The 27,048-nt window shown below is 52.2% G+C and overlaps 10 protein-coding genes across 10 annotated transcripts; 7 read left to right on the top strand and 3 right to left on the bottom strand.

Moving 5' to 3' along the window:
* Positions 1 to 758: 758 nt before the first annotated feature.
* Positions 759 to 1,862, top strand: COCCADRAFT_23398 (uncharacterized protein; the record flags this gene model as incomplete). The annotated part of the gene is made up of 1 exon (XM_007710542.1): positions 759 to 1,862. The coding sequence occupies one exon, from the start codon at positions 759 to 761 to the stop codon at positions 1,860 to 1,862; it is 1,104 nt and encodes a 367-aa protein (XP_007708732.1).
* Positions 1,863 to 3,185: 1,323 nt separating this feature from the next.
* Positions 3,186 to 5,561, top strand: COCCADRAFT_86820 (uncharacterized protein; the record flags this gene model as incomplete). The annotated part of the gene is made up of 3 exons (XM_007710606.1): positions 3,186 to 3,410; positions 3,488 to 5,397; positions 5,471 to 5,561. The coding sequence occupies 3 exons, from the start codon at positions 3,186 to 3,188 to the stop codon at positions 5,559 to 5,561; spliced, it is 2,226 nt and encodes a 741-aa protein (XP_007708796.1).
* Positions 5,562 to 6,186: 625 nt separating this feature from the next.
* COCCADRAFT_23400 (uncharacterized protein) lies at positions 6,187 to 7,569 on the bottom strand (the record flags this gene model as incomplete). The annotated part of the gene is made up of 5 exons (XM_007710543.1): positions 6,187 to 6,339; positions 6,412 to 6,550; positions 6,614 to 7,024; positions 7,084 to 7,189; positions 7,242 to 7,569. The coding sequence occupies 5 exons, from the start codon at positions 7,567 to 7,569 to the stop codon at positions 6,187 to 6,189; spliced, it is 1,137 nt and encodes a 378-aa protein (XP_007708733.1).
* An 800-nt stretch (positions 7,570 to 8,369) lies between these two features.
* On the top strand, positions 8,370 to 8,991 carry COCCADRAFT_23401 (uncharacterized protein; the record flags this gene model as incomplete). Its single annotated transcript, XM_007710544.1, has 2 exons — positions 8,370 to 8,461; positions 8,550 to 8,991. 2 exons carry the CDS (start codon positions 8,370 to 8,372, stop codon positions 8,989 to 8,991), a joined length of 534 nt encoding a protein of 177 aa, XP_007708734.1.
* Positions 8,992 to 9,151: 160 nt separating this feature from the next.
* Positions 9,152 to 9,421, top strand: COCCADRAFT_86812 (uncharacterized protein; the record flags this gene model as incomplete). Its single annotated transcript, XM_007710607.1, has 1 exon — positions 9,152 to 9,421. The coding sequence occupies one exon, from the start codon at positions 9,152 to 9,154 to the stop codon at positions 9,419 to 9,421; it is 270 nt and encodes an 89-aa protein (XP_007708797.1).
* A 2,948-nt stretch (positions 9,422 to 12,369) lies between these two features.
* COCCADRAFT_86952 (uncharacterized protein) lies at positions 12,370 to 12,555 on the bottom strand (the record flags this gene model as incomplete). The annotated part of the gene is made up of 1 exon (XM_007710608.1): positions 12,370 to 12,555. A coding segment is annotated over one exon (186 nt), but the record flags the coding sequence as incomplete, so codon positions are not given.
* A 6,716-nt stretch (positions 12,556 to 19,271) lies between these two features.
* COCCADRAFT_33792 (uncharacterized protein) lies at positions 19,272 to 19,973 on the top strand (the record flags this gene model as incomplete). The annotated part of the gene is made up of 2 exons (XM_007710568.1): positions 19,272 to 19,467; positions 19,525 to 19,973. 2 exons carry the CDS (start codon positions 19,272 to 19,274, stop codon positions 19,971 to 19,973), a joined length of 645 nt encoding a protein of 214 aa, XP_007708758.1.
* A 705-nt stretch (positions 19,974 to 20,678) lies between these two features.
* On the bottom strand, positions 20,679 to 21,514 carry COCCADRAFT_79528 (uncharacterized protein; the record flags this gene model as incomplete). Its single annotated transcript, XM_007710609.1, has 2 exons — positions 20,679 to 21,159; positions 21,192 to 21,514. Coding segments are annotated over 2 exons (804 nt in total), but the record flags the coding sequence as incomplete, so codon positions are not given.
* Positions 21,515 to 21,908: 394 nt separating this feature from the next.
* On the top strand, positions 21,909 to 22,764 carry COCCADRAFT_33794 (uncharacterized protein; the record flags this gene model as incomplete). Its single annotated transcript, XM_007710569.1, has 3 exons — positions 21,909 to 22,066; positions 22,101 to 22,533; positions 22,666 to 22,764. 3 exons carry the CDS (start codon positions 21,909 to 21,911, stop codon positions 22,762 to 22,764), a joined length of 690 nt encoding a protein of 229 aa, XP_007708759.1.
* Positions 22,765 to 23,850: 1,086 nt separating this feature from the next.
* Positions 23,851 to 26,715, top strand: COCCADRAFT_86876 (uncharacterized protein; the record flags this gene model as incomplete). The annotated part of the gene is made up of 2 exons (XM_007710610.1): positions 23,851 to 24,740; positions 24,867 to 26,715. The coding sequence occupies 2 exons, from the start codon at positions 23,851 to 23,853 to the stop codon at positions 26,713 to 26,715; spliced, it is 2,739 nt and encodes a 912-aa protein (XP_007708800.1).
* Between the last annotated feature and the right edge of the window lie 333 nt (positions 26,716 to 27,048).

Below are 27,048 nucleotides of genomic sequence, written 5' to 3' on the forward strand. Positions count from 1 at the left end.
GCTGCGAGAGGAACAGACTGCATCTGTAAGTCAGCTTTTGGCGCCATTCTATTTTGCACGATGCCACCTTCGCACCCGCTGCTTGCACGCACTACCCTCGCTCGCTCGCTCTGCTTGCAAGCATCAGCCCGCCGCCCTTCTGGGCCTCAAACACCCGCCCGACCCGTATTGGCCCGACTTTTGTTTCCTTCTTCCTGTCGTGCTTTGGTACTCTAGTAACCATTTCTAGTAGCTCCCTCGCGCCGCCACTGCCTCGACTGGGCCTCGTCCAAATCGCTGCACCCCTCAGCCTCACTCGTCTCAATTCCGCCGCGGGGTGATTTGACAAATTTCCCCGCTGTCAAGCGTCGCCGTCTACCTGGTCTTGCTCGTGGCCGCTGCTCCGTCTGACGGCCGTATCCCATCAGCATCACTAATTTCTACGTATTTCCCCCATTGCCCCCGCCGTAAATCTCCTCAGATCGTCCGTCGCCCGGAAGCACTGGGAAGCCGGTTCCCCTGCAACGGCAAGGCTGCATCCCACGCTGCTGCAAGCGGGGCGCTAAGCCACCACATCCGCCATATCGCCATTGCCAGCTACAAAATAAACGCCGGCTCCTCTTCGCCGTCGTGCGCTTGGACGCTGCCAAAACCATATTGCCCTTTGTGTTTTTTCTTTGCTTTCCCGTGGGCGCAGTCACTCCTGACGTCAGGGCGCTGATTCGTGTTTCAACGCACGCGCGTCGGCAAGCGAGCAAACAGTACTACCTAAACCCAAGATGCAGGCCGTCATGGCGCAACCCCCACAACCCTCCGCCTACGGGGCCATCCCTCTGCGCCGCAAACCCGTAACCAACCCAGCCGTAGCAGTGCGACCCATATCCCAGGCCTACAACGACAACCAACTCGGCCATTCACGGACACGAACAACCAGTTCTGGTGTATTTCCAACCCCCTCGCCCACTACCGCAAACATGAATTCGCAATACCCATCCCAGTACCAAAGCAGCCTCCGCCGCACTCCCACCTCCTCCACCAGCTCTACCAACGGCACCCCCAACCGCTCCAACAGCGGCGCTCTTCGCCGCTCTTCGTCCACGCGTTCGGGAGGCAATTCGCCCACCTCATATGTTGCCCTGATGCGCAAGCAAAAAGCCACTGTATGGTGTGATCGCGCCCAGTACGAAGACCCGCGCATGCTCGCCCAACAGCGCCAGGCCAAGATGCGAGCAAACATGGAGGTTGCAGGCGGACCACACCACGCTCCACCACGCAGTGCTACGGGAGGCTCGAGCATGACCGGCGGAGTCCGGTCCAAGATTGGACGTCATCACGGCTTGCCAAAAGCATCATTGTACGCTCCAGTCACCTACGCAGGATCCGGGGTTCCAATGCGATTGAGCGCTTCAGAAGTAGACGAGGGTGACGACGAGGATGCAGGCTCAATGAAGAACGGGCAGTATCACCACCGCACTGGCTCCGGCCGCAGCTCCCTAGGTTCAGGTCGCCGTATATCCTACGCCAACCCAACCGGTCGCATATCCTCCAACAGCACACCACCGCAGAATTCATCTCCTGACGGTGAGCTTGCCGACCTAAAAGAAGAGCCTACTCCTTCGCCTGCCGAATATGACCCCCACGCGCCTAGCGACACTAGCTATTTCCACCACACAAAAACAAACACGAGTACCGGCAGTGGGAGCAGCGGAGAGCGCAATTTTGGCGAAGTTGGTCAGATGCCTGCGCCAGGACACTTGAAGGCCCCTATTATCACAGACAAGAAGGTCAGCAAAGACGATCTGGTCAGGCGAGGCAGTGTGGATGAGCGGACTATGACCATGGGCCCACGACTCTTCGTCGCAAACCCAGACCTCAGTGACTAGCGAGTGAGGACGAGAAGCTGTTTATTCTTTCTGCGATACCCGAAACAACGATTTTACTACTGATACTGAGCTTTGCGCATGAGTACACCATACTAGAGGAGAGCCGGTCATTCCACCAAACGCGAACCATTGTCAGCAGTTTTTTTTTCTCCTATTCTTTCGTTCGGGACAACAGAGTTGTCAAGTATTTGTTTTCTTTAGCCGTTACTTCTGTATTTCTGTCTGTTGGAGCATCTGCAAAAGCAGATTTAAGGGATTGGGAGTTTTGGCTGTTTCTGCTTTGGATACGCAGCTACAAGATGGGGTTTCGTATCGTCACAGCGGTGACTTTTTTTCCTTTATCTGTTTGGCTGAGACTCAGCGCATATGGCACACCCTGGTGGTTCGCTCGCTCATCATCACCACCACTACATCATTGTATATACCACACCACACCACAACCGCCATGGCCGCATTTGCTCCATAGGCAACGACTGATTGATTGCACGCATACATGCTACATACACACAACATAAGCATAAACACTATACCATTATTCTATTGGTTGCTCGTCGCCCCGTTTGCATCCTCAGAATACGATCCGTCCCCACCTATCTTCGTCATTTGTTTCCATATTAACGTCATCCCCTCGGCGATGCACCCACTCATCCACGGAAATGGAAGTGGATTGTTGCCGTGCAAAACTATTAATGAAATCATCCGGCGACTTTGCGGCGCATGGATAAAGGGGCGGTGGCAACATTTAGGGCTCGCCCGAGCCGAGTCGATCGTCGCGCGCGTACCTGCCAAGACGTCTGCCCGCAGCCGACAATGTGCAAGTAAGGGTGGCGAGTGGAAATGAAGTGTGTGAAACCGTGGCTTGTTTGATACGAAGAAGCTGACGGACGTCGGGTAGAATGGTTTGGCCATGGTTGCGATTAATTAGTTTTGAATCACGATTGTCTGGGTTGGCGGGAGGTCGGCCGTGGGTGGGGGGTGGCGCTGAGGATCAGGGTCCAGGGCAGGGTTGAGCCAGGTAAAGTTTGTAAAGAGAGGTTTTTCCATGGTGATTAAAAGGCAAGATTTGGTAATATACAAGAGAGATGATGGCGCGCATCTTTGAAGGCGTGAGGGCAACCTGAACGTATTGCTTGGCTTTCAATATGCTGTTGTTCGCCGGCGGATGAATAGTACCGTCGCCTTTCGCGGCGCGTGTCCCTGCCAAGATGTACGAACATGGTAACTCACCGCAACAGACATTCACTGCGTCCGCAACCACACCCTTGCGTGTAGAGGAAATAATCCTCCAGCCCCCCAAATAAGCTTCCCGGAACAGTATACACCATGGTACATGCCAATGGCACTGCGAAGCGTGGCGCACTCCAGAGAATCTTGAACGATGCAGTCGGAGTGACCAAAAACAAAGATGGCCATGAAAAGACCGACTACACAAGATGGAGGCTGAAAGACGACCGTGGATGCCAGACATGGCATTATCTGCAGACTGACGAGGAGATGAAGGCCTGGCCGCAGAGCACGGCTGATAAGTACTTCCTAGGCCTCGACACTGTATGTTTAATCCCCTTCCTTCAGCCACCCCGGTATGGCTGCACTAAAGTTTCAACCATCCCAACTGACTGGCGTAGGAACAACCAAAACTCAAGCCTGCAAGGACACCCCTCGAAGCCGCGGATAATGGCCTCTCCTTCTTCTCCCAACTCCAACTCCCGCCAGGCAACTGGGCCTGCGAATACGGTGGCCCAATGTTTCTGCTCCCCGGCCTTGTCATCGTCTGGTATGTCACCGAGACACCAGTCCCAGCCTCTCACGCAATCGAGATCATAAACTACCTCTTTGCGCGAGCACATCCAGAAGATGGCGGGTGGGGACTACACATTGAAGGCGAGAGCACCGTGTTTGGAACGTCTATGAACTACACCGTGCTCCGTCTGCTAGGCGTGGATGCCGAAGACCCAAGAATGCGCAAAGCACGGGAGACGCTGTGGAAGCTTGGTGGCGCGCTCAACGCGCCACACTGGGGCAAGTTCTGGCTGAGCGTCTTGGGCGTGACGTCCTGGGACATTGTCAACCCATGTCCGCCTGAGCTATGGTTACTTCCAGACTGGGTGCCTATTGCGCCCTGGAGGTGGTGGATTCACATGCGCCAGGTCTTCCTGCCCATGTCGTATATCTACGCAAAGAAATGGTCGTATCCGCTCAACGATCTCACCCGCCAATTAAGGGCGGAGCTACTCATGCAGCCATTCGACACCATCAATTTTGGAGCACATCGGAACACGATTTCGCCCACAGATAATTATCATCCCAAGTCTATTTTCCTCAAGGCGTTGTTCTGGTTCGTAGTTACCATATGGTGGCCTTTCCTTCGCACTGAGCGATTAGCGAAGCGTGCAGAGGAGCATGTCCTCTGGCTCATTGAAGCCGAAGATGAGAATACCGACTATTCAAACTTGGGCCCGGTTAACGGTCCTATGAACACATTGTGTGCGTACATCAAAGACGGCCCTGATTCTCATGCTGTCCGCGAGCATCTCAAAACACTCCCAGAGTTCATGTGGGTCAAGGACGAAGGTATGCTTATGAATGGCACTAATGGTGTTCAATCATGGGACACTTCATTTTTGATCCAGGCTGTCGAATCGTGTGGCTGGTCTAAGGAAAAGAAATGGGAACCTATGCTAAGGAAATCGCTCGAGTTCTTGGAGGACCAGCAAATTCTTGAAGAAACCAGAGATCAGCACGCATGTTACCGCCAACAGCGTAAAGGTGCGTGGGGCTTCAGTACACGCAAACAAGGATACACCGTCAGCGACTGCACTTCAGAAGGACTCAAGAGTGTCTTGATTCTGCAAGAGGACAACCAATTTCCCCAACTCATCAACGAGCGCCGCATGAAAGACGCCATCGACGTCCTCCTCACCATGCAAAACGCCTCTGGCGGCTGCGCCTCGTACGAGCCCACTCGCGGTAGTGTCCTCCTCGAGCACCTCAACGCCGCCGAAGTCTTTGGCCGCATCATGATCGAATACGACTACCCCGAATGCACCACGGCCGTCGTAACCGCCCTGCACATGTTCCAGCAACACTACCCAGACTATCGCTCCGCCGAAATCTCCGCCTTCCGCGACCGTGCCGTAGCCTACATCCGCGATGCCCAGCGCCCAGATGGCTCCTGGTACGGCAGCTGGGGCATCTGCTTCACCTACGCCGGCATGTTCGCCCTCGAATCCCTCAAGTGCTCTGGGGAGCAATACGACAACTCCGAGCGTGTACGTCGCGCCTGCCAGTTCTTCCTTGACAAGCAAATGCCTGATGGTGGGTGGGGCGAGACGTACAAGAGCTGCGAAGATGGTGTTTGGCGTCAGCATCCTCAGAGTCAGGTTGTGCAGACTGCGTGGGTCATTATTGCCATGATTGAGGCTGGGTTTCCTGACAAGGAGCCCTTGCGCAAGGCGGTGAAGCTGATTATGCAGAGGCAGCAGGAGAATGGGGAGTGGTTGCAGGAAGCGATTGAGGGGGTGTTTAATAAGTCTTGGTGAGTTTTTTTCTTCTTTCCTTTCTCCCCTCCCCCTTTCATGTTATGAATGCGAGACTAATCTGGGTAATAGCATGATTTCTTACCCCAACTACAAATTCATCTTCCCTATCAAGGCGCTGGGTATGTATGCCAAGCGATTTGGAGATGAGGCGATTTTTTGAGAGAGATATGAGGGTGATTTGGGGGCTTGGGGGTGGGAAGGTGAAAGTATTGTACAAAGCGAGCATGGTGATGAGGAATAGATGTGTAGACGTTGGTAACGCAGTCAAGTAAGTATGTAATAATGTTAATGCAGTCGATTACGGATCTTCTTTTTCTTCCTTCTTTTCTCCTTCGACGGATCCTTCTTTTTTTTCTCATCTTTTTTTTTGATTCAATGGAAAGTGTATACGTCTCCCCTTTTGGTCATTCACAGGGAAAGAATGCCACGGTTGGCATCGTGAGGGGTAATGTGACTATGGGTACGTTGAGGTGGTGAAGGGGATATGAGAGGATGGGGTACAGAGCTGTTTTTGTCTAACATAGGGCAGTGAATTATTATTATTTTTTTGGACTTTTGATCGATTGTGATTTTTTTACCTTGCTAATTGCAAGTGGTGATAACGGTACTGACACCTCACAGTCCATCTGATAACCTCAATCTGGCAGGTGTTGTATTGGTGGTTGCAATAGCGCTTTTTGTCTATAACTAGCTTTTCTTGTGGAGTTTTTAGAGGCGTGATTACGCCTTGGGCTGCGACATGACTTACTCCCTTTTACTTGTATGAGAGTGATAGACAAATCTATCTAATAAGGCTTAAACCTCGCCTTGTCCTTTTCCTTCTTCTCCTTGCGTTTCTTTTTCGCCGATGCCGCCGCGTCACCTTGCATGTCTGCGTTGTCTGACGTCTTCCATGCGCGGATCTGGCCGTCTTCGCCGCAGGTGTATGTGGTGTGTGTCTGGGGGTTTGGGGGTTAGGAGATGGTGTATGAAAGTTTGAAGGAAGGAAAAGAAGGTGGTGTGGGACTTACGTGTATATCGGTGAAGAGGTCGCGGACGATTTCTTCGCCGTGGGCGCCAGCAAGGGATGTGGCGTTTGTGAGATCGAAGGTGTAGTCCAAGGGGCCGTTTGTGCCTTTTGTGATGGGTGTGAGAGTAGCTTGTTTCTTGCTGTGTGGTATTTAGCTCCTGGAATTGTGGGTGTAGAGTGGTTTTTTTGTCAGAAGGACGTACCTGTGTTTCCCGGCTGCTACACATGGCTGCGCGCCAATCCAACACAAATCGATCACATACTCGCAGCCCAGTTCTTCCCTCACATCACCACATACCTTGGGCGCTGGCTCCTCTTCCTCCTCTTTCTGGCTCTGTAGCGCGTAGAAACTCACCGTTTCGTCCGTGCCAATGGCGTACATGTCTGTGCCGGAATATAGGAAGCCTGCGTGGGCAATGGCAGAGCCATGATTGATAACTTGGTACAAGGCGTCGTCTTCATCTGCCTGGGTGCTGTCGAAGATGTTGACGAGTCCGTCTGTGCTGGATGAGAGGAGCAGATTTGGAAGGGAAGGGTGCAAGGAGAGGTTTGTCACGGTGTCTGTGTGGGAATCTATGTAGGAGCGTAAGGGTGCTGAGAGATTGCGCTGGTCCCTGGGAATTACTTAGTATGACCTGAGGACTAACGGATCGAAGACATGGTGGGAAAATACCAGATGTAAACTGGAGAGCTGTTAGGTCCATCTTCTGGGTTCTCAATGCCTGCTGCGACCAAGTTCTTCTCGGCATCGCATACTAGTGCTGAGATGAGTTTGTGTGCTGTACCGCCCGTCAGCTGCTGCCTCATAAATCTGGACCGTTGAGAACTAACGGCTCTCTATTTGCAAAACTCTTTGCTTGCTTCGCTTGTCCCAGAATTTTACCAATCCATCTCTTCCTGCAGTTGCGACTACGTTGCTGGACGCATCATTTGCTCGTTCTAGGCACGTGATGTTGTCGTGGGCCTTGGCGACGTGACCATCGGGTCGTAGATCTGCTGTTAGAAAGCGGAGAGAGTCGTCTGATGATATCAAGGCTAGTTGGTCGGTAAGAGAGTAGGTAAGAGGGTCTTGTCGTGGCGATGTAGAGATGATCTTGTAAATGTACGAGCCAGCTGAAAACCCGGCATCGGTACTGGCGATTTCTCTAAAAGACGCCATATTGAGCGAAGCCAGAACAAGTATTTGGTATTGCCAGGGTCGCAGCGAAGGTGTAATGGTCACGAAAGATGAGGTTTGATTGATTAAGGTAACAAGAAGAAATTTTCACAGCAACGAGCGCGAGGTCTTTGCCTCACTCAAGTCCAGTGCACATCATGAGTCCCTGTCATTCAGGGTCGCAACTGTAGTATCTCGACTGAGAGAACAAGGCCCATCTTAGATGAACATGTTCCCTGGAATCGTCATAGGTAGTGAGCTGGTGTACCGACGTAGGCGCGTGCTGACGTTCAGCACAGAAAATGCCAGTACTACTCATCGCATCACGTTGCTTCACAGCCAGCGATCCAAATGCCATTCCAGCAAACAGCAACATCACAAACACATGACGCAAGTATGTAGCCTTGATATGAAACTCGTGCAGACACAGCTTTCGTCGGCACAAGCGATTAATACAGGCAATCCCTCTCCGATCCCTCCAAAAGCCCCATCCACTGACATAACGCCAGCAGACAAAGTAGGCCGTCACTCCTGCAGTTCAGCACGTCAAGCGCTCATTGCCGGCGATATCGAGGTTCGTTGGAGAAGAAGAAGAGCATGGCAGCCGCACGCGAGAAAATATCGGGTGTCCGCGAAGCGAGTGACTAAGCAGCGTAATGCGCACCAGTTGATTGGCCACACGGGGGACCTCGGGAATCGGGAAGATTTGGGCTGGCGAAGGGTAGCACGTGTATTGACGACGACATCATCCACCCCTCAACCACCTCTCGACCGACTGTCAATTGCTATCGGGACACACCATCATGGCTTCTCAGCGCATTTTCCAGCTCGGCCTGCGACGCGCAGCTGCGCCAGGCCTGAGGGTGCAGCCTGCAGGACGCATGGTTCAGCGGAGGTATGTCATAGCACCTGCAAGAGCACCACGACGAAGCTCTTCTCAGCCACCCATCCACACCAAGACCCATAGTAACAAAAGAATGTAGACTCGCAGCGACCGAACATGCTTCCCAGTCTCAAGCTGCTGAGATCCTGGCCAAGCAGCGCATCAACCGTCCAGTCTCGCCCCACCTTGCCATCTACAGGCCCCAAATCACCTGGATTGCCTCAGGGCTCAACCGTATCACTGGTCTCACCCTGTCTGGCTCTCTTTACCTCTTCGGAATCGCATACCTCATTGCGCCCTACACTGGATGGCACCTCGAAACACAGTCAATGGTCGCGGCCGTTGCTGCTTGGCCCGCCGTGGTCAAGGCTGGTGTTAAGACTTTCTTCGCACTCCCCTTCTTCTTCCATTGCCTCAATGGTGTCAGGCATTTGGCTTGGGATATGGGTGTTGGCTTCAAGAACCAGCAGGTCATCCGTACCGGCTGGGGTGTTGTTGGATTGACAGCCGTCTCGACCCTTTACTATGCTTTCCTGGCATAAACGAGCTGCGACTGGTTTAGACCAAAATTGGTCTTGAAAAGAAAGGTCGATTAAAAAAGTCGGGATGGTTGGAATGCGAAAGGCAGTTGGAGTCTGGAGACATCAAGTAACAACGGGAATAGGAGTGGGGCACATCTAGGGCAACAGTGGGGAAGCCAACATGTATTATGTATATTTTGAATCGAACATAGCATGTGCATCCACATGCGAGCAAGTACAAAGAACATTTCGTTTTGGTTTCTGTATTCCTTTGTTAGTTGAGGAACTGGATTCACCTAGAATCCAGTACTTAAACATTGCGCATGGAGCAAGCCTATTGTACTCTTCGCTAGTCCTTCGGCACGTGATTACGTGTCGGGTGTGCATCGTCCAATTGGCGCGTAACCGTGTTGGTTGGATCCGAGCGGAAAAGGCGAAACCAACACCATAGTCGTTTGAAGCCGCGGTTTGAGATGCGCCGTCGCAATGGAGGAATCACAGGCCTCCACGGTGCTCGGTGAGGACTTGTATGATGTGAGCTGCCGTCTTGCATATGCATTGAGTGATGAATAGCGCGACATCCAACCCCGGTCGCCGATCATTCACGTCTCTGAACTGACGCCACTTTCAGGATCCATCTCAGCTCTCCCAGGCCCTCCGGCAGCGGGCCTGCAGCGACAAGCCATTCTTCTTCACCACCTCGACCGAGAGCCAGCCACCGGATAGCCACAGCCACAGCCACAGCGCCGCACCCTTCTTCGATCGCGGTGCTTCCCCACGACGCGCCGTCCATGCGAACCATGTGAAGCCCGTTCTGCCCAAACATTACAGCGCACCCACGAGCACAGACAACCCAAAGGAACCGGTGGCGATACCAAAGATGTTCAGCTTCAATATGACGGATGCGCCAGGGGATACACAGCCAGACAGTCAGATGCTCAAGACATGGACGAGTGGAATCTATTCAACGACCGACGCCAAAGACATTCCCAAATCGCTGTTTGTTAAGCATGGTGATGATGATGGCGACGAATCGCCTACAGAAGAAATGGACGTTGTTGCATCGAGCCAGGACCAGCGCATCCCTACGCCTACGAGCCCTACCGTGCTCGACGCCGATGAACTGGGTGATTTTGCGCAGAACAGCCTCGCGCCCACAAGTCCGCTCAAATTCCAGACACCCGCATTGGCAGGCAGAACGAGGGGCAGCTCAGGTCCAATGCCTAGCTCAGCATTGCGGACCAACACGACGCCTGGCACCGGCACTTCTGCAAACTTATTCTTTCCAGCGCTGAGCCATGGAGGTGAAGGGGTTGCACAGCACATTTCCCTTACACAGGCCTTCAACAATACCCAGGCACCCACTTCGCCTGTAATAGGTGGAGGTGCAACTGACGACATTATCTTTTCGCGCCCTTCTCCAAACTTCTCGCATATACGGCACTCTAGCCCAATACCAGCGTACTCGAGTCCAATGAAAGTAACCCAACCCGAGACACCGAAATCAGACCCCGTAGTACGATCCTCCAGTCAGCCACGTGCCGAGTATGTCACAATGAAACAGTCACAGGAAAGAAGGAAACTATCTGTAGGAGATGAACATGGAGTCCTCGTAGAGCAGGACAGCTGGGAGGAACTGTCTCGCAAAGTGCGGGCCAAAAAAGCAAAAGAACATGCCCATCGCCAGGCCGCCAGGTCCCTGTCCAGCGTCTCAGCGCCAACCCCTGTGTTGTTGCGCTCGACCAAGGAGCGCACAAGGAATACTGATTATCCGTCACCCGAAAAATCAAAGACATCGCGAAGCGGAGTGCATAGCGGAGTGGAGGACTATGACGTGACAATGGATGAGCAGTCGCAATCTATTACGGAAAATGGAACGAATGAACAAAACACAGAAGACCCCGCCGATGAATCATCACAGCAGGTGCCTGATACCGCACGGACTGCGGGGAGACATAACAGTAACGATCATAACGTGCAAGTTCCAAAAACCTCTTCGCATCCTCACTGGACTCCCTCAGGCCCACTTTCACGGGCCTCCTCTCAACCAAATACACAAGCTTCATTGATGCATCGAGAACACCAACCACAAGAAATCGGATTGCTGCACAGTCTCCATCAATCATTCCAACCGCCAAGCAGCAGAGAATCAGTGGCCGTGATGGACTCTCAGCCAGATGTTACTGCGGATTTTGATAGCGTCCCACGACCAAAATCGCTACGCTTTCCTTCATCACCATCAACAAACCAATACAGCATCAACCAGACGACCATGGCTACCAAGACAGGATATACAAGCCAGGTCATTTCATCTTCTGTACCTCTAATGCCACCCAAGTCGAGTGGCGCTGAAGACGACGTGACACCCGAGGGCGAAGAGCGGGTACCCAGCAGCCCGCCACTTCTGCCCCCTGGTGATGCCGAGACTGGAGATGGAGATGTGGAATACGATGAACATACGTACGATGAATATGTAGAGGGAGTTGGAGAGCAAGAAGGTTTGTTGTCCCCAACAATTGATGAGGGTACGGCCATGGATGAAGAAGATGATCTGCCTCTAGCGAAGCAAGGGCTTGTAGGCGAAGACAACATCGTTGGAGATCAAGTGGTGTATTCAGAAAAGGAAGAGCTGGGCTTTATCAAGCCGGCAGAAACATACGTGGAAACTGACCAAGTATCCGAGGCTTTGAACCTTGGACACAACGTGCCCAATAACAAACAACTCGGACCACCACGGATGCAGCGCCAGAATACAATTCCAGAAACAGACGCACTTGAGGAAACGCAACCCTCGTTCTTCGCGGTCCAGAACTTAGAAGAAGTTGCAGAGGACGACACTGTTGTTGAGAACGAAACGAAGGGTACAGACCTTCTTCAGACGGCTAGAGAAGACCGTGACGGATCTCCTTCCAATCTGCCAGCACCCATCAGTTCCAAGGACAACGGAAGCGATGCAATTCTAGAAGGTGACCGCATCCGGTGTTTGGACGATATCTACAATCTTCCCGAGACTCAGCATTCAGCAAATGAAGAAGATGTGGAGATGCCTAGACTGAGCGGGCTGGAGGATGATGACGGCGATGTCTTCATGCAACGGTCTTCACCAGCTGCGCCATCTGCGAAGCGGCGCAGGGTCGCATATACTGCCAAACGTAAAGCCTTCCGGGATTCGCCAAGAGCGATGACTGATACAGAATCGCTTTCGGATCCTCCTCCATCGCCTCGTCTCGACCAAATTCAGCTAGCACTCGAGGAGATCCCGTCAGTCATACCGACTCACAAGCCTGAAGAACAGAATGCGCTTGCAACGGTCGATACAAGAGGAGAAGCGCGACCTTCCTATACGCGAACGACCTCATTGAAGTCCAAAGTTCTACCCAAGCCCTCCAAGCCTCGTAATCAACGACAAGGTGCATTGAAATCGGTTTCAAAAGAGCTCTTACGAACCATGTCTTCACCTGTACAGCTGCCTACAAGATCAGGAGGATCTGCCTGTGCTCGGACTAGCAGCCCAGTTACGCCTACCAAATCTCGCGAAGCTATCGCGAAGCAGCCAACGGATGTGGACATGGATGATGTCGGCAGCCAAACAGTTATGCCTCTTAGTTCTGCTCCCCAGCCGGCCAATCCTGAGAAAATGGACGTAGATCTATCCCAGAGAAGTACGACTCCACCTAAAATTATTGTGCCGAATAGGGTTTTTGCATGCTGGCCGGGAAGCCACTATTATCCTGCTACGTGTGTTGGTCGTGCAACAGCTCGCCAGCTTCAGATCCGTTATGACGACGGTAACATCACATACATGGACGCGGCACATGTAAGAGCACTAGAACTTCGCAAGGGTGACCAGGTCAAGGTGGATGAGCCAGGTATGAAGAAAAATACGTACATTGTGGTGGGCTTCAAAGACAGGATCAATGATCCTGGTGGCGAGGAGTTTCCAACTACTGATCAGCGTGGGCACACGACTGTCGTCCTGGAAGAGAGACCAAGGGAGAGTTTACCACAGGCCAAAGCACTTCAACCATCTGCACACATCTCAGTACCCATGGCAAGCATCTACCTGACCGCTTCGCTCTGTAAGCGACTTCGCGATCGATCCTTTGCATTATCATCGATGATCTCGCCAACCAAATCAGTCTCATACATAGGCACTCCTATTGCAGACCCTTTGACTACTCCTTCATTTACTCGGCGCGGAACGGCAGTGTTATCTTTTCTGAAAGATGTTACCACGCGAGCTGCTTCTGTAGCTTCGACAGCCCGATCTAGCAGCGGTGTGTTCTCAAACATGGCTTTTGTAATCACTTCCACGACAGCGGATGTGGACAAGGACAGCGTTACCAGACTTATCAAAAGCAACAATGGCCAGGTACTAGAGCATGGCTTTCACGAACTCTTTGACTATGAGTCAGAGGAGGTCCCGCCATCTTCTGGAAACCACCAGAGAACAAGTTCTACTTTCGAGGGATCTAATGGTCTGGTACTCAAGCAGGCATACAAGGACCTAGGTTTTGTTGCACTTATTTCGGATGCCCACTCTCGCAGTACAAAGTACATCCAAGCTCTCGCCCTCAACGTTCCGTGTTTGCATGTTCGTTGGATTCACGACTCGCTCAACGCTTCTCGCGCTGCCCCTTTTACACGTTACCTCTTGCCTGCCGGTGTCTCAAAGTTTCTCGATCCAAACGGCGTCATTCGCTCACGCACAATGGCCCCCTATTATGATCCAGCCAGCGAGGATACCACTTTTGCGCAGATAATCCAAGGCCGCGACCTGCTTCTACGTGACCAAAATGTCCTTCTAATAACCGGAAAATCAAAAAAGGCAATCGAGAAACGCCAACCATTCTTCTTTCTCTCACATGCCCTCGGCTCTGCAAACGTCGGTCGCTGCGCTGATGTAGCAGCTGCGTCAGACATGCTTGCCAATGGCAATTGGGACTGGGTTTATGTAGACAATGACGAACACGGTGTCACCGAGGCTGCGGCTGCGTTACTCGGTACAGAGAAACCTGCGGCTGTAAGTGGCAAGTCTAAGAAGGGGGGCAAGAAGAGGAAGAGAGATGGTGATGGTGAAGTCCAAGAAGAACTCTTCGTCAAGGGAGATGTTAATGGAAAGCCCGTTAGGATCACTTGTGCAGAGTTTGTCATTCAGAGTTTGATTCTGGGTGCACTGATTGAAGAGTAAGCTGTCTGTCTTTTCTTCCTTGTTTATCGCTCTTTGCTATATGGAGTAGACGGGCCTTTTTTCTCTTCTCTTGTCTATTTTCTACGAACGCGGTTTGTGTCTGATACGAGTGATTTTGGCGTTTTCATATTCTCTTCCTCTTTGAACAAAAAGTGGGGGCACATGGGGGCACTTACGAGGTGCCCTGGGCGTGAGAGTTCACCTCTTTTCTTCACACTTTATACTGTTCTTGTCTTCCATGTACTATTACCGCCACATACCATGACGAATAGTCTGCTTCTTGATTTCATTTCATTGCTTCTGATGCTTTCCTGGTATCGTCCCAGTACATAGGATACCAGTAGGCTGTGCACGAATAGTTCCGTATCCGCATCCGTATAAGGAGAGTTTTGGAGGTAACAGTAGAGACAGCGAATACAAAATATCACAGGAATCTGCCCCTCTAGCATATTGTTGCATCACTTTCCTTCTGCGTACCCAGTGGGCGCACTCCTGTTTTCTTCTATTGTGACAGGAGTTGTATTCGCATACACATCTACACATTACAGGATCTGACGATACCCGGGTTGTACTCGCTACATTTTCTTTACAGCCACTCACTTCTGGTATCTGTCTGTTCTCTTGTTTTTGGTCACACAGACTTGTGGTATACATTAGTAGAGTCAGTGTTAAAGAAGACACATGAGGAGAAAGAACATTGCAAGGACTTGTATCCCAGTACCTTTGCCACGTATACGGTATCGTTGAACAACACATTCTAAACTAAACACAGTGCCACTGACTTCTCTTTCCAACTCCAGGTTCTCCGTGTGCAAAAATCAATGTAACTACATACGATCCAGAAGACCGGCAAAAGAGCAACAAACCCAACATCACATCTCCCCTCTTTCCCCCCAAACCCACTCATCCCCCAACTTCTCATCACACCGCTCCCTCTCCCCTCGGCGCCTCGGCGCCTCGGCGCCCAAAGTGCACAAAACGACCAGTGCCACCCAACAACCCCTCCCATTGTCAAAATTACCAAAACGAACACGAAGTGCGTCATCATCCCAGCCTAACCCGGGTCCCACTAAAACATGTCATCTACCTACACAAACCCTAGAGTACTTACGTACAACCCTACATAACGCACGTCCATATACTTCCCAAGAGCCCTAAGAAAAACCTGCACCTCGTATTTACCCGCTTTCAAAAACCCCCCTCCCTTACCTTACATATACGTATACTTGTCGACAGATATACATCAATATACTATGTGCAACGGTATCTTACGCGATGTGACATGTACTGTACGTCAGAGAAAAAAAGTACACGTTTTCGCAATGTATACTACAAAGGAATTCTACATGTCATAACTTTTCATCTCAAGCAGAACGGAAACATGCTTGTCCCATTATCTAGCCTACACATAACATTTCGATATTAACAAGGCCCCCCTTGAATCCAGATAACAAACTATGTATAGTAGCAACACAAGAAAAAGCCCGCATGATGGCTTAGTTACCTAGCTATGTAGGCGAGCTAGCGGGTAAGCGTTGTTCAAATGCCGGACTCTCTTTCTCTCACACAGACACACAGAATCAGAATACGTAAGTAAAAGTAGCTAGCAAACAAGAGGTTTCAAAAACAAAAAAAATAGGACGACAATGACGATACCTACTCATTTCCAAGGGTTCCTTTTTTTAAAGTTTTGCTAACGGCCCTCCCCCCAAGCCCTCCCCCCGTTATTCATAAACGTGACTTTTCATACGTTTTTCGTGACACCCCTTCGTATTTGCCAAATTGGCTGCTGTCCCGGGGGGGGTCCACAATGACCGCTAAAATATAGACAGATAGAGAAAGAAGAAGAAGAGATAGGCAAAATAGGTTAAAATATCGCAGTAAAAATTTCCCATATTTTAACCATGTTTGCCGCGTACACACATTGACAGTCTTACCCGCTTCGCCCCCACCCACCCACCCACCCCCACTGTTTCACGCAACAGTCCGTTGTTCCTTATCGTTGCCCTAAAACAACGGTCGCCGAATAAATTCAATCAGCATTGTATCTCCCATCATACATGACGGTAAACTCCTTATATTCTGCCTGAATAGCAACCCAACCCAACGCCAAGCCGGCAGGAAGAGGGGAGTGAACTTAACAGAGCAAGGATCAATGTGGTATAGTATAAGTCATGACCTACAAATAGACGTTCGAGAAGCACCAACACACAAAAAATTATGTACAAGGTCCGCCTTCCCGCTCGGGGCTTTTTTTCTAAACAAACCAACGCACACACGGGGGCTTCCAGAAACGATCGGGAAGGTGGAGCGTGTACTTTAGCCTCTCCTTCCCTTGTCCCTTTCGTTTTCTGCAGCCGGAAAAATAGGGAAAAATTTATATTTCTAGCGAGGGTTTGTCAAAAAGCTCGGACGGTAAGATGTGACGGACGGGAACAAATGTTCATGGGGGAGCTCGGCAGATGCCAATTTGTTCCGTTGCCTGCTTCGGTTGGCAAATAATTAAAGAACTCTGTCAGGATCTTCCCGCATGTACATGGCCCGCTTCGGGGGGTCTCGAAGGGGCGACACTGCTTGTTTGAGATTTGACATGTGAATCCTCAAGAGCAAAGGCCTCGTGAACCTACTCCCTGTCTAGACGCCAACACCAGCTGCCGGTCCGCCTCGAGGCGGCGCGCAGGCACAGGGAGCAATTTTAGGCACCCATTACCCTTGCTTGTCAAAGCGCAGCAGCAGCAGCTAGGGATGCTCGGAGCCGCCCTTATCACGTAGATCGACGGCTTTTGCTAACCCTACGTACCTACAAAGCCTTCATGGGGAATTCAGATGCTTTGCCGACGTATAACACGATGTCATGCATTGGCTCTCATGCGACGTCAATGTAGCGCTGACCCGATGCTTCCGCCACCTCACAACCGACGTATGAGAGATGCGTACACGAGCTGGGAGATCCCTCTCTGCCAAGTTTATTCATTCGAACAACCGCACTCGCGTGACAAATGTTGGTCCAAATGCAGCCACACGGCGTAGCAGGAAGGTCCAACCGGCTGTGTCGTACGGCGTCCACTCCTTCGAATGTAATACGCTCAACAAGGCAATCGGTTAGTAGACATTCGGTACATTACCGCAAAAAGCAATACTTGTCGACTCGGCTTCCAATACCGCCTTTGTGTCCCATACAAGAAGACCCTTGCACTGGCCTAGCCGTGCCGTCCGAGTACGCGCGGGGTATCTTAGTGTGCATCGAAGAAAGGTAAAAGCAAATTAGCTTTGCAAGCGTCGGTGGCACAGCAAGCAATGATGGTGTGCTAAAGTAGCGTTGGCAAACACCGTAAGAATATTGGTTGTCCTATCGAGGTTGACTCGGTCGGACGCTGCCACGTGCGGTACCTTGGAAATGTAACGTAGATTGCCCTGGTACAAGTATATACATACATACACCGACTTGTCCTGTAGGATTGACGGAAAGACCCTTGTACATTGCCGCAGCGTCGGAGGGGGATGCATTGGCAAGGAGTGTGTATTCCCATCTGTGGTGATGTGTGCGCAAAAAGCTTCATCGGACTCCAAGTACGAATGCGAGCCGTACGTGAATTTCCATGGAGGATCTGTACTGTTTCAGTCTAGTGAAGGTGTAATTGATCAAATCTAGTAGAGTTGGATGGTTGCGTGTTATCAATCGGAGGACACGACTGCTGCTTCGCATGTTGTACGCTAGTACTCTAGAGTGGAAGCTTTGAGCAACGGAACATCATCCATCCGTGGAAAGAGACACAGCCAACAGCTTTATGGACAAGAGCCGACAGGAGCGCCTTGAGAAACACAGCGTACCTGCAGACTGGCCTCCTGTATTGTTACTGGTGTGTTAAACTGGGCTCGGTTGTCATCCGACGGACAATATACCCATTTCATTTAGGTCGATATTAACGTCCGTGTCGATCCAAGCTTACTGGAAGTTAGTAGTGCTTGTACGATTTGACACATCAAAGCACGGGACAAGTAGCATTAAGCATGTAGAAGTTTGTGCTAGATTAGTACCATATCAGCACCGAGGGCCGATCGCTCATGTGCGTGGAACCGTTGGCGAACATTGTGATATGGAAGGGAAAGCAGCAGGGGTTGGTGTGACGATGCTCGCACCGAGGCACGCAATGTACCTAGGCCCGTTATGATCTCGGATCTTTGCGGGCGGACCAGGTTCATGGATCGAAACTCTTGTGCCAATCTATTACCTGACAAGGGTCAGCGGAACGGCAGTGAGGTGGCCTGAGACCCCCGTTCAACCGTCAAGCGACATACCCTGGATTTGTTGAATGAAGGATTCTGGCTGCACAGTTAGTCCTAAGCATGTCCGTCGGCGATGCACTCTGGCGTAGGCCTAGAAATGTTTTGATTGAGCGAATACGGGTTTTATGGGAGCTGAAGGGCAAGCGAAGGGTACTTTGCTTGTATGTATATTCGTTGTGTTGGTCTTGCACCTCAACAATGCAAGATGTCTAAACCAGGGCTGCAGAGACTCCATGTTTAACCGGGGAAACAGACAAACTCAGTATGCTCCGTTGTGGCAGAGTTGACAGTCAACGCAAGGGCGAAACATGCCAGGATTGACCTTGCGTGTGCTCGAAGAGACAGCGGCTCTCAAGACTGTGGATACGGGTGCGGCTACTGGCTCGTTTCAGCCACCAAAGTGGGCGGCATGATTGCTGGGCCGTCAATCTGCACGCCATACATGGTACAGGGCTTACCTTCTCTAGCGCTTCGACAGATTGATTGCAGTGCTCGTTCATCAAGGATGCGCGATCTGCAGTCAGGGGTGCTGCATCAAAATGACTTTATGCTGACGAAAGAACAACGACAGGTCGGAGGTGCTGGCTGTATGTGTATGGCCGAGAAGCGTAGCGTGCATGCAACATGGACCGGCAGGGGGGATGTGAGAGGGTGAGGAGGTGCAGCGTCAGTTCAGCCTGCCTGACTAGAAAAGACGCCGAGACGCATCAGGACTAGCGTCTCATACCCCGCCCCCGCCTTCCTCCTTCGGCGAACCCTGCCCAAAAAAATTGTTTGCACAGAATTATCGAGCAGACACATCCAAACGCAACGCACAGCAAACATGGCAGGCCTAGATGAGGACACCATAGACGACATCCTCTACCTCGCGCGCACAAATGAGGCATCTGAGCTCGATTCGTTTCTTTCCGAACTGTCAGCCAAGGCTAAGCAGTCCAAGGCCGAATTACTGACCGCGGCCACCGATCCGTATTCTAAGAACAGCGCACTGCATTATGCTGCTGCCAATGGCCACAATGGTACCGTCCCAGAGCGCTGATACTACACTGCCAAATCTGACATTTTTTTTTGCCTAGACGTCATCAAATTGATCTTGTCGACCAGCACGGACAAGCCTCGCCCAGAGTTTCTTAATGCCGTCAACGAAGCAGGCAACACCCCTCTTCACTGGGCAGCGCTGAATGGCCACCTTGAAAGCGTCAAACTTCTCATAAATGCAGGTGCCGATGTTACCATTGTCAACCGAGCAGGCCACGACGCCGTGTACGAGGCGGAAATTAACGACAAGAACGACGTAGTTGACTGGCTGCTTGGCGCCGTTGAAGAACTAGAAAAGGGCATCGGCCAGATGGGCGAGGGGTCAGCCGAAGAGAGTGCTGACGAGGATATGGACGGTGCCGATGTGGGCAGTGCAGGGGGCGACAAGACATCCCCACAGCAGACGACAGATGGATCAGCGGTGGAGAACGCCCGGCAACAAATGGAGCACTTGAATACCCAGGACAATATGACAAAGGATGGTTGAGCAGCCGAAAACCGTTGCCGGCAATCAAGGCGCTTTGCTTACGATCTGCCCGTTTGCAAGGAAGCGTATATGCTGAGTATGACGGAACGCCGGTGCAGCAAGCGTATCACTGCATGGCATGATCTGCAGTTAGCACGACCGCGTCTGCGTCGCACATGATCAAAGCCGTGGTGCTAGTAGGGAAGATTGACGACTATGCGTGCGGAAGATGGACAGAGAAAGAGAGATTCTAGACCGAGGGCGTGGTAGACGGATTGTCATTGCATCCTACTCTAGGATAAGCACTACAACAAACAAGACCGCTTTTGGGTCTTTGACATGAGTTGCAGCTCGGGCCTCTTGCTCCTCCCAATGGCTCTATAGACACCTCTAGACCAAAGAATAAGGAATGGGATTGCTGTGATCTGTCATCACATGCTCGAGCAAACGCTGAGAGCATGGGCGTGCCCGTGCAGTATGTATATCGTTGGTGGCGCGACGCTAAACAAACAACTTCAAACGTAGCGTAGGCTTTCTTCCAGAAAAACGTGTCATATCCATGAATCAAAGGTACAAAGACCAAGCAAGTGTCAGGCCCTACCTGGGAAGATGAATGCAACTTGATCACGTCAATGGCGCTGCTGCCCATGCCTAGGTCGCATTAGTGGACGTATTGACTTTGTCGTCTTTTTTCTTGCCTTACCGCCCATGGGTTCAGTCGGAGCGGAGCCAGGCTTTGCGCTTCTCTTCTTTCTTCTCCTTGCGCCTCTCGTTGTATTCCTTGAGTTGCTTCTTGGAGAGAGTTTTTGCGCGGCGCTCTGCCTTGAGACTGCGGCCGTCGTGGCTGTTTGCAGCGGCATCTACGTCGAAAAAGGCATACATTTGCCTCTTGCTTTTATTTTCGTCGTTGTGAAGCTCCGGTCCTTGGCCAGCTTGTTGGAACTTGCCAGTGAAGCGGTTAAATTGAGCAGTAGCGGAGTAGTCACGTCCCGCGCCGTATGGTGCGTTGAGAGTGGCAGCGGCGGCTGCTGCCGCCGCTGCCTCTGCTTCTTCCTCTTCCTTGGTGGCCTCCCTGGCGTAGTCTGCGTTAGGATCGTAGCTGCCATGGATTGCGGGATTGTATCCACCCCACTTGCGCCGGGGAGGAGAACTAGTTCCAGGCGCGCCAGCGGTTGAGGCTATGGCGGATGAGCTGCTGGCATGGTTTCTGTCGAGTTCACGTATTAGGCTAGGAAAGACAAACGAAGACGATGATAGTTAGCAAACCTGTCGTACGAGCCATATGTATACGTGGTAGCCTCTGGTACGCGGGGGTTCTCCCACTGCGAGACACCCGTCTTGCGATTATAAAAGTACCAAGCGCCAGCGTTGTAGTCCCACTTGCTCTCCCAGCCATCGTCTTCGGCATCAGGAACGGGCTCGTCTGGGAGCGGAGGCGCGCTGTCGTCATAGGGAAGCGGAGCCTCAGCAGCCGGCGCGTAGCTTCCGTCGCGGTTGGATGCGACCACGTTGGCAGCCTCTGGGGTACTGGAGCGGCCGTCACGGGGCGACGTGGTAGCAGCAGCAGCAGCTGGCGGAGACTTGGGCGCCTCGTCCTTGTCGCCGTGCTCAGGGGCCATGGCAATTGTTCACTGTGCGCTCGGGCGCGATGAGATAATTTGCTACGTCAGGATTTATGTATGCTTCATGCGCGCTGTGGCGGCGAAGATGCGAACAGGAAGGCGACGACGGGGGTTGGGGTGATGGTGGTGGTGTTGGTGTTGTTGCGCATGCCACACCGGGTCGCGGCTGCAGAGATTCGAGGCTAGCTTGGCATGCACTCGCTAGTCGCGTAAGCAAGCCGCTAGCGGCCATGTGACCGGGGCACTCACTCCCGGCGACGCTCATGTGGATGCACGTACTAAGCGGACGTCCTATTCCCAGAGCAGAGCATTATGCTGTCTGTACGTACCGTATATGTACAGCCACTCCTACTACTGCTGCTACCCCAGCATCGCCAATGACTCGCAAGCCGTCTCGCTTCGGGCCACACTCAACGGCGATCCGCCTGTACCTGGCTTTCTCGGTGTCGGTCTGTTGTCTCCAAATCCACGGTGCGAGCGCGCGAGAGTCTTGTACTTGGTCCTCAGCATGTAGGCGTCATCACAGGCCGAGTGGGCCACGACACCCGTCCCTAGATCGACATTACAGCAGCCTCACCCACCTGCACGGCGTAGGTACTTACGCACGCTCATTGACGGAGCGGTACTCTGTGACAGCATGCTACCATGTGTCAAGCCATCAAGGGCTTCCTCCGGGGCTTGCTGTGAATTATCTACGCCGCCCAGCGCCCCAGCAAAAGCCGGCTTGGACGAAACGGAGCCAAAGACGTCGAGCCGTTCGGCGCGGGTCAAGATGGCTTCATGCAAGCAAAGCCAGAGGCGTTAGGGGGGATCCGGGATGCGCAACAATCGAGATGGGCTCCATCGGCCGCTCAACGGCTGCTGTGAGGCCATTCCGATTGGCCTCAGCCGCCGCTTTAGCACGGCCACCGACGTCTCCTCCCCAGCTGACAGCACCCAAGGCACGCCAGCTTCTTCAAGTTTGCACGCCCATGGCTCTGGGCTGCTGGCAATACAGGGCCGACGGCCGACACCCGCTGGGCCCTCTTGTTTGCCCTTGTTCTTGACGGCCGCCCGTCCGCCTTTGCCTTGTCCTCCTCTTCTGCAGCCAGTGCATCTCATCCTTTCCCATGGCTGCGCTCCTTCGCTACATCTGGTCCTTGGCCCCAACCCACGCAGCCCTCATTGGACAGAACCGCCCCAGAACCTAACGCCAGGTCCCAAACTTTGGCGGCAGAATAGCAAGGACATGTTCACTGCATTCCGTTCCCATGCTGCATGATCTGCACAGGTCATTAGCGGTAGCTGCGGTTGGCCAGTGCCGTGTTGGTACGATCTGGGGCTCACATCGCCCACGCGCCATCCATAACTGCAGTAACGTGCATCCGTCTGCATCGCTCTCACCACGCTACCCTGTCCCCAGACGGTATCGACTCGATAGCTGCAGCCAATATTCCGGCTGGCTTGTCCACTACCCCGGTTTGTCCTAGCATCTTCGGGTCTCAAACAGCGAAGAGCTCCACGACCATGTCCCTGGCGGTCCGTCACTGCACGCCACTGGCATGATAGCTGGCCTATTTTGAAGCCGCGGTCGCTTCCCTTCGGAACCTCTTCTTACAAGGGCGTCCTGGTAAGCTCTTGACTGGCCGAGCACAGGTCCCGCTGTCGTCCGCCCACCTCCACCTCTGTTACCCGGTATTATCGTATTTATTGCTATTGTCCTTTGCCTTCGCGACCAGGCAGTCCAAGCATTGTCCGCTGCGTGCTCGGTGTCGATTGCGCTCACAAGGTGCCTGCGCCGCATGTCATAAACCCTGCGGCTGTAAGTTCGTCCCGTCTTGCCCCTACCTACATACCCTTTCTCCCATGCACTGGCTGCCTTTATGTTTCGGTTGTAATTCATAAGAAGCCGGAGAGAGCTGTGCTTCATCTCCAGGCGTCAACCCTGCACGGACTGTTGGTTCTTTTGGCATATTTCTTCCAGACTGCAATAGCCCGCAGCAAATATTCCGGTGCAGGCTAGCCCACGCGCAATCACACTCTTGTTCGTTGGCAGCCTTTCCCATTTCGCCCCCTCCCATACCCTTGTACGCACGACCAGACGATCATTAGCTGATGCCCTATTTGCATCAGTGTCACAGCTCAGGCATTGCCTTTGTCTTTCGAGGGTTCAGGTGGTTCCAAGCTCCTGCTGTCCCAGAAACCTTCATGTGGCCGACTGAGAGGGTGCACCGTGGAGGTTATCCCGTTTCAATCGCCGAACATCACAATCTCCATCACCTACTATGCTCCTCAACATGAGTCGTCCGGCTCGTATACCCTCACACTCAGGTCCTCCACCGTCCTACGTTTCCTACCCGCCACACCATGCTTCAGCCTCTCGACCAGAAATTATTGCACCAGGCCACCAAGTTCGTCCTGTCGATTCCAGTGGCAACCAGAGCAATGCCCAGCAACTGCCGAGTCTCCGTACGCTCTTGGAGCCAGAGCTACTCGACAAGAAGTCCTCCGATCCACCACCATTGAGTGCGTCTGGCACTCAGCACCCATATACACAGGGCGGACGTTACGGATCTTCCAGTCCGACGTTGAAACGGCGACACGAACACGATAGCCACTTCCATGGTTACCCAGAGCACAATGCCGTGGGCTCACAGTCGCTCTATCACCATCGCCAGTCGCTTCCGGCCACAGCCGCTACTCCGTCTACTGCCTCGTCAACATCCAGCTCCGGATTCGGTATTGGTCGACTAGAGCTCCAACGCCGCGAAAGTTTTGTACATCCTTCGCAGCATGACTTGCCTGGCAACGGGCACCGGCAGCCTTCACTGGCGTCTGATTCTGCCGGCTCAATCATGGGCCAACAGGAACTAGGATTCGATCCGAGCAGGCCTGTGAGAATGCGACGACTAGACGGCTCCTCAAGAGCACCGATACAATCTTCCCGATGTGTTGGCCAGCGTGACATCCCGGGCGAAGGTCTTTGTTACGTCTATGAAGATGGCACCTATTGCCGTGCCATTATAGATGGTGAGGCAGTCAACCCCTCGTGGGGCATCACCAAAGCAGGCAAACCTCGAAAACGCCTTGCACAGGCCTGCTTGACGTGTCGCGAGAAGAAGATCAAGTGTGAGCCGGGGTATCCCAAATGTCACCAATGCGCAAAGTCGCAAAGAGTGTGTCGAGGGTAAGTGGCCTTTTTTCCGTTCAGACTATATCATGTCTTTTTATTGTGGAGCGAGACCACGCATTAATTTGGGTGCCGAAGCATTAAAGCGTGTATCACTTGTTGACAAATGTTGACCCTCGGCAGTGGAATTAACCAGAACAATGTATCCGGCGAGACGTCTCCCTCAGGTTCCGCTCCGCTATATAAGCACCCATCATCTGAAGTGCTTAGTCCTTCAGTGGCTACCGAGAGAGCCAGAGCGATTGGAGAACCACGAGAACCAACCAAATCCGCCGTTGATCCTTGGAACATTAGTACTCCTTACCGGCCACGGAAAATTCGATCAACTGCCATTGGGAACAAGAGAGACATGTCGGTACATTCGTACGACTCAGATTGGAGTGGCTCTGCAAACGAACATGTCATGGAGGACTTTGGACGCGGCTCGTACTCTGATCCCCTTGCACTTCAATGGGAACAGGATCCTTTTGAAACTGATCCCAGGCTCACGATGGATTTGCTGGAGCTCTATTTTCGCCATGCTGGCCGCGCAACATACAGCATGTTTCCGCGTCGGGCATTCCTTACATGGGTGGAGACAAGCCGCGATAAGAGTCAAGACCACTTGATGCTCCTCTACTCGATCCTGGCAATGGGATCCGCTTTTGCAGTGGATCCAGAGAGAAGATCGCTAGGCAAGAGATTTGTTTCTGTTGCTTCGTATGCGGCTGAAAAACGCTTCGGGAAATTCAGTCTACAGCTATGCCAGACGCGGTTGATGCTTGCGTTGTATTTTTTCGCCAAAGGCAAGTCACAAGAGGCATGGGACTACTGCGGAGCTGGCCTACGAGCCATCAGCGCACTGAAGCTCAACACAGAAGATGGCATCAAAGATCTCGCGGACAGTAATGCCAACCTTGACTACGGTTTCGATCGCCAGACCTTTGAAGAATGCTGCCGACGTACCTTCTGGTCTGGATTACTGATGGATGTAAGTTACGACATCATCAAGGACCCGGCACCCGTTGACTTGACATCCCCACAGCGATACAACGGCTTTTTTGGGGGGACTTTGTTCGTTTTCAGTATGGAAGACGCCTTTGTTCGGCTCCCATGTTTGGACAGGATGTACGAGTCGTCGACTCCATCCGACGCGCCATTCTTTAGCGAGGAGCTTCTCAGTGGAAGAGGGGCACCTATCACCATCTTGGGTCCTATGGCACACTTGTGTCTGATCTCAACGCTGTGGGGAGAGGTGCTGACCTTCACTGGTCGAGCTGCTCGGCGACCCGACACTGGATATGAACGGCATTACGAAACCTTCTACGCAAAGACTTACGAGAAACTGGATGCCTGGCATGCCATGCTTCCCGAACACCTGCGTTATACTATGCAAAATCTCGATACAAGTATCATTGAAGGATATGCAGGTACCTTCGTATCGATACATGCTCTTTATTGTGCAACAACGATTCGATTGAACCGGCACGTCCGCATCAATGCATTGCCAGCAGACAAAATATGCCGGAACCTCAAGCAGGCCTTCTTTATGGCCTCCAATTTCCTCTCCATGATGCACTCAATAGCCAAGGTCAATCGTCAGCAGCGTCTTCCAGCGGCCGCAGCATCCGAGTTTTTGTTCTCAACACCATTTCCTGGTTATGCGCTCATGCTTTCTGTCGATGTCCTTACCTCTGCGGGTCTCTTCTCGACTCTGCCAAAGTTGATTGAGACACTGAGCACCTCCCTTTCTTGCATCGATGAACTGGCAAGCTTTTGGTCATCGGCAAAAACGCAACAGAAGACAGTGTCACATCGTATCAAGCAACTTACCGAAATGGCCGCTCAAGAAGGACAAAACGTCAGGTACAGCAGCCATGGAAACTTCTGGAGAACCAACAACAGTCTCCAGACTTCCTTTGCAAACGACGACGCCATGTACAAGACCGATGACCAGCTGCTGTTTGGTGTTGTTGGTCAGCTTACAAGCTAGTTATCGCTCAACAGTGTAAACTGACGGCGTAGCCAATACAGCTACCAGGCACGCGTTGTATTTTCGGTATACACAGCAAGCATAGATGCATCAGATGCTCGTAGCTTGCATCGGAGCCTTGAGGTTCGGATAAAGCGTGAACATGTTCAGCTTAACACTTGCTGCCGTGACATGTCGGTCTCCGCATGTTTCATTCATGCATACTCTAGCGAATTACTTTTCTTGTATTTGGTTTGCAAACAAGTCTTAGAAGTTGCGAGAAGCAGCACGGACAGAAACTCGTCTCGGATGCGTATCGTGTCATTAAGCAATCATGATGACACTGTCTTTCTG

Source organism: Bipolaris zeicola, assembly GCF_000523435.1.
Source record: "Bipolaris zeicola 26-R-13 unplaced genomic scaffold scaffold_19, whole genome shotgun sequence".
NCBI lineage: Eukaryota > Fungi > Ascomycota > Dothideomycetes > Pleosporales > Pleosporaceae > Bipolaris > Bipolaris zeicola.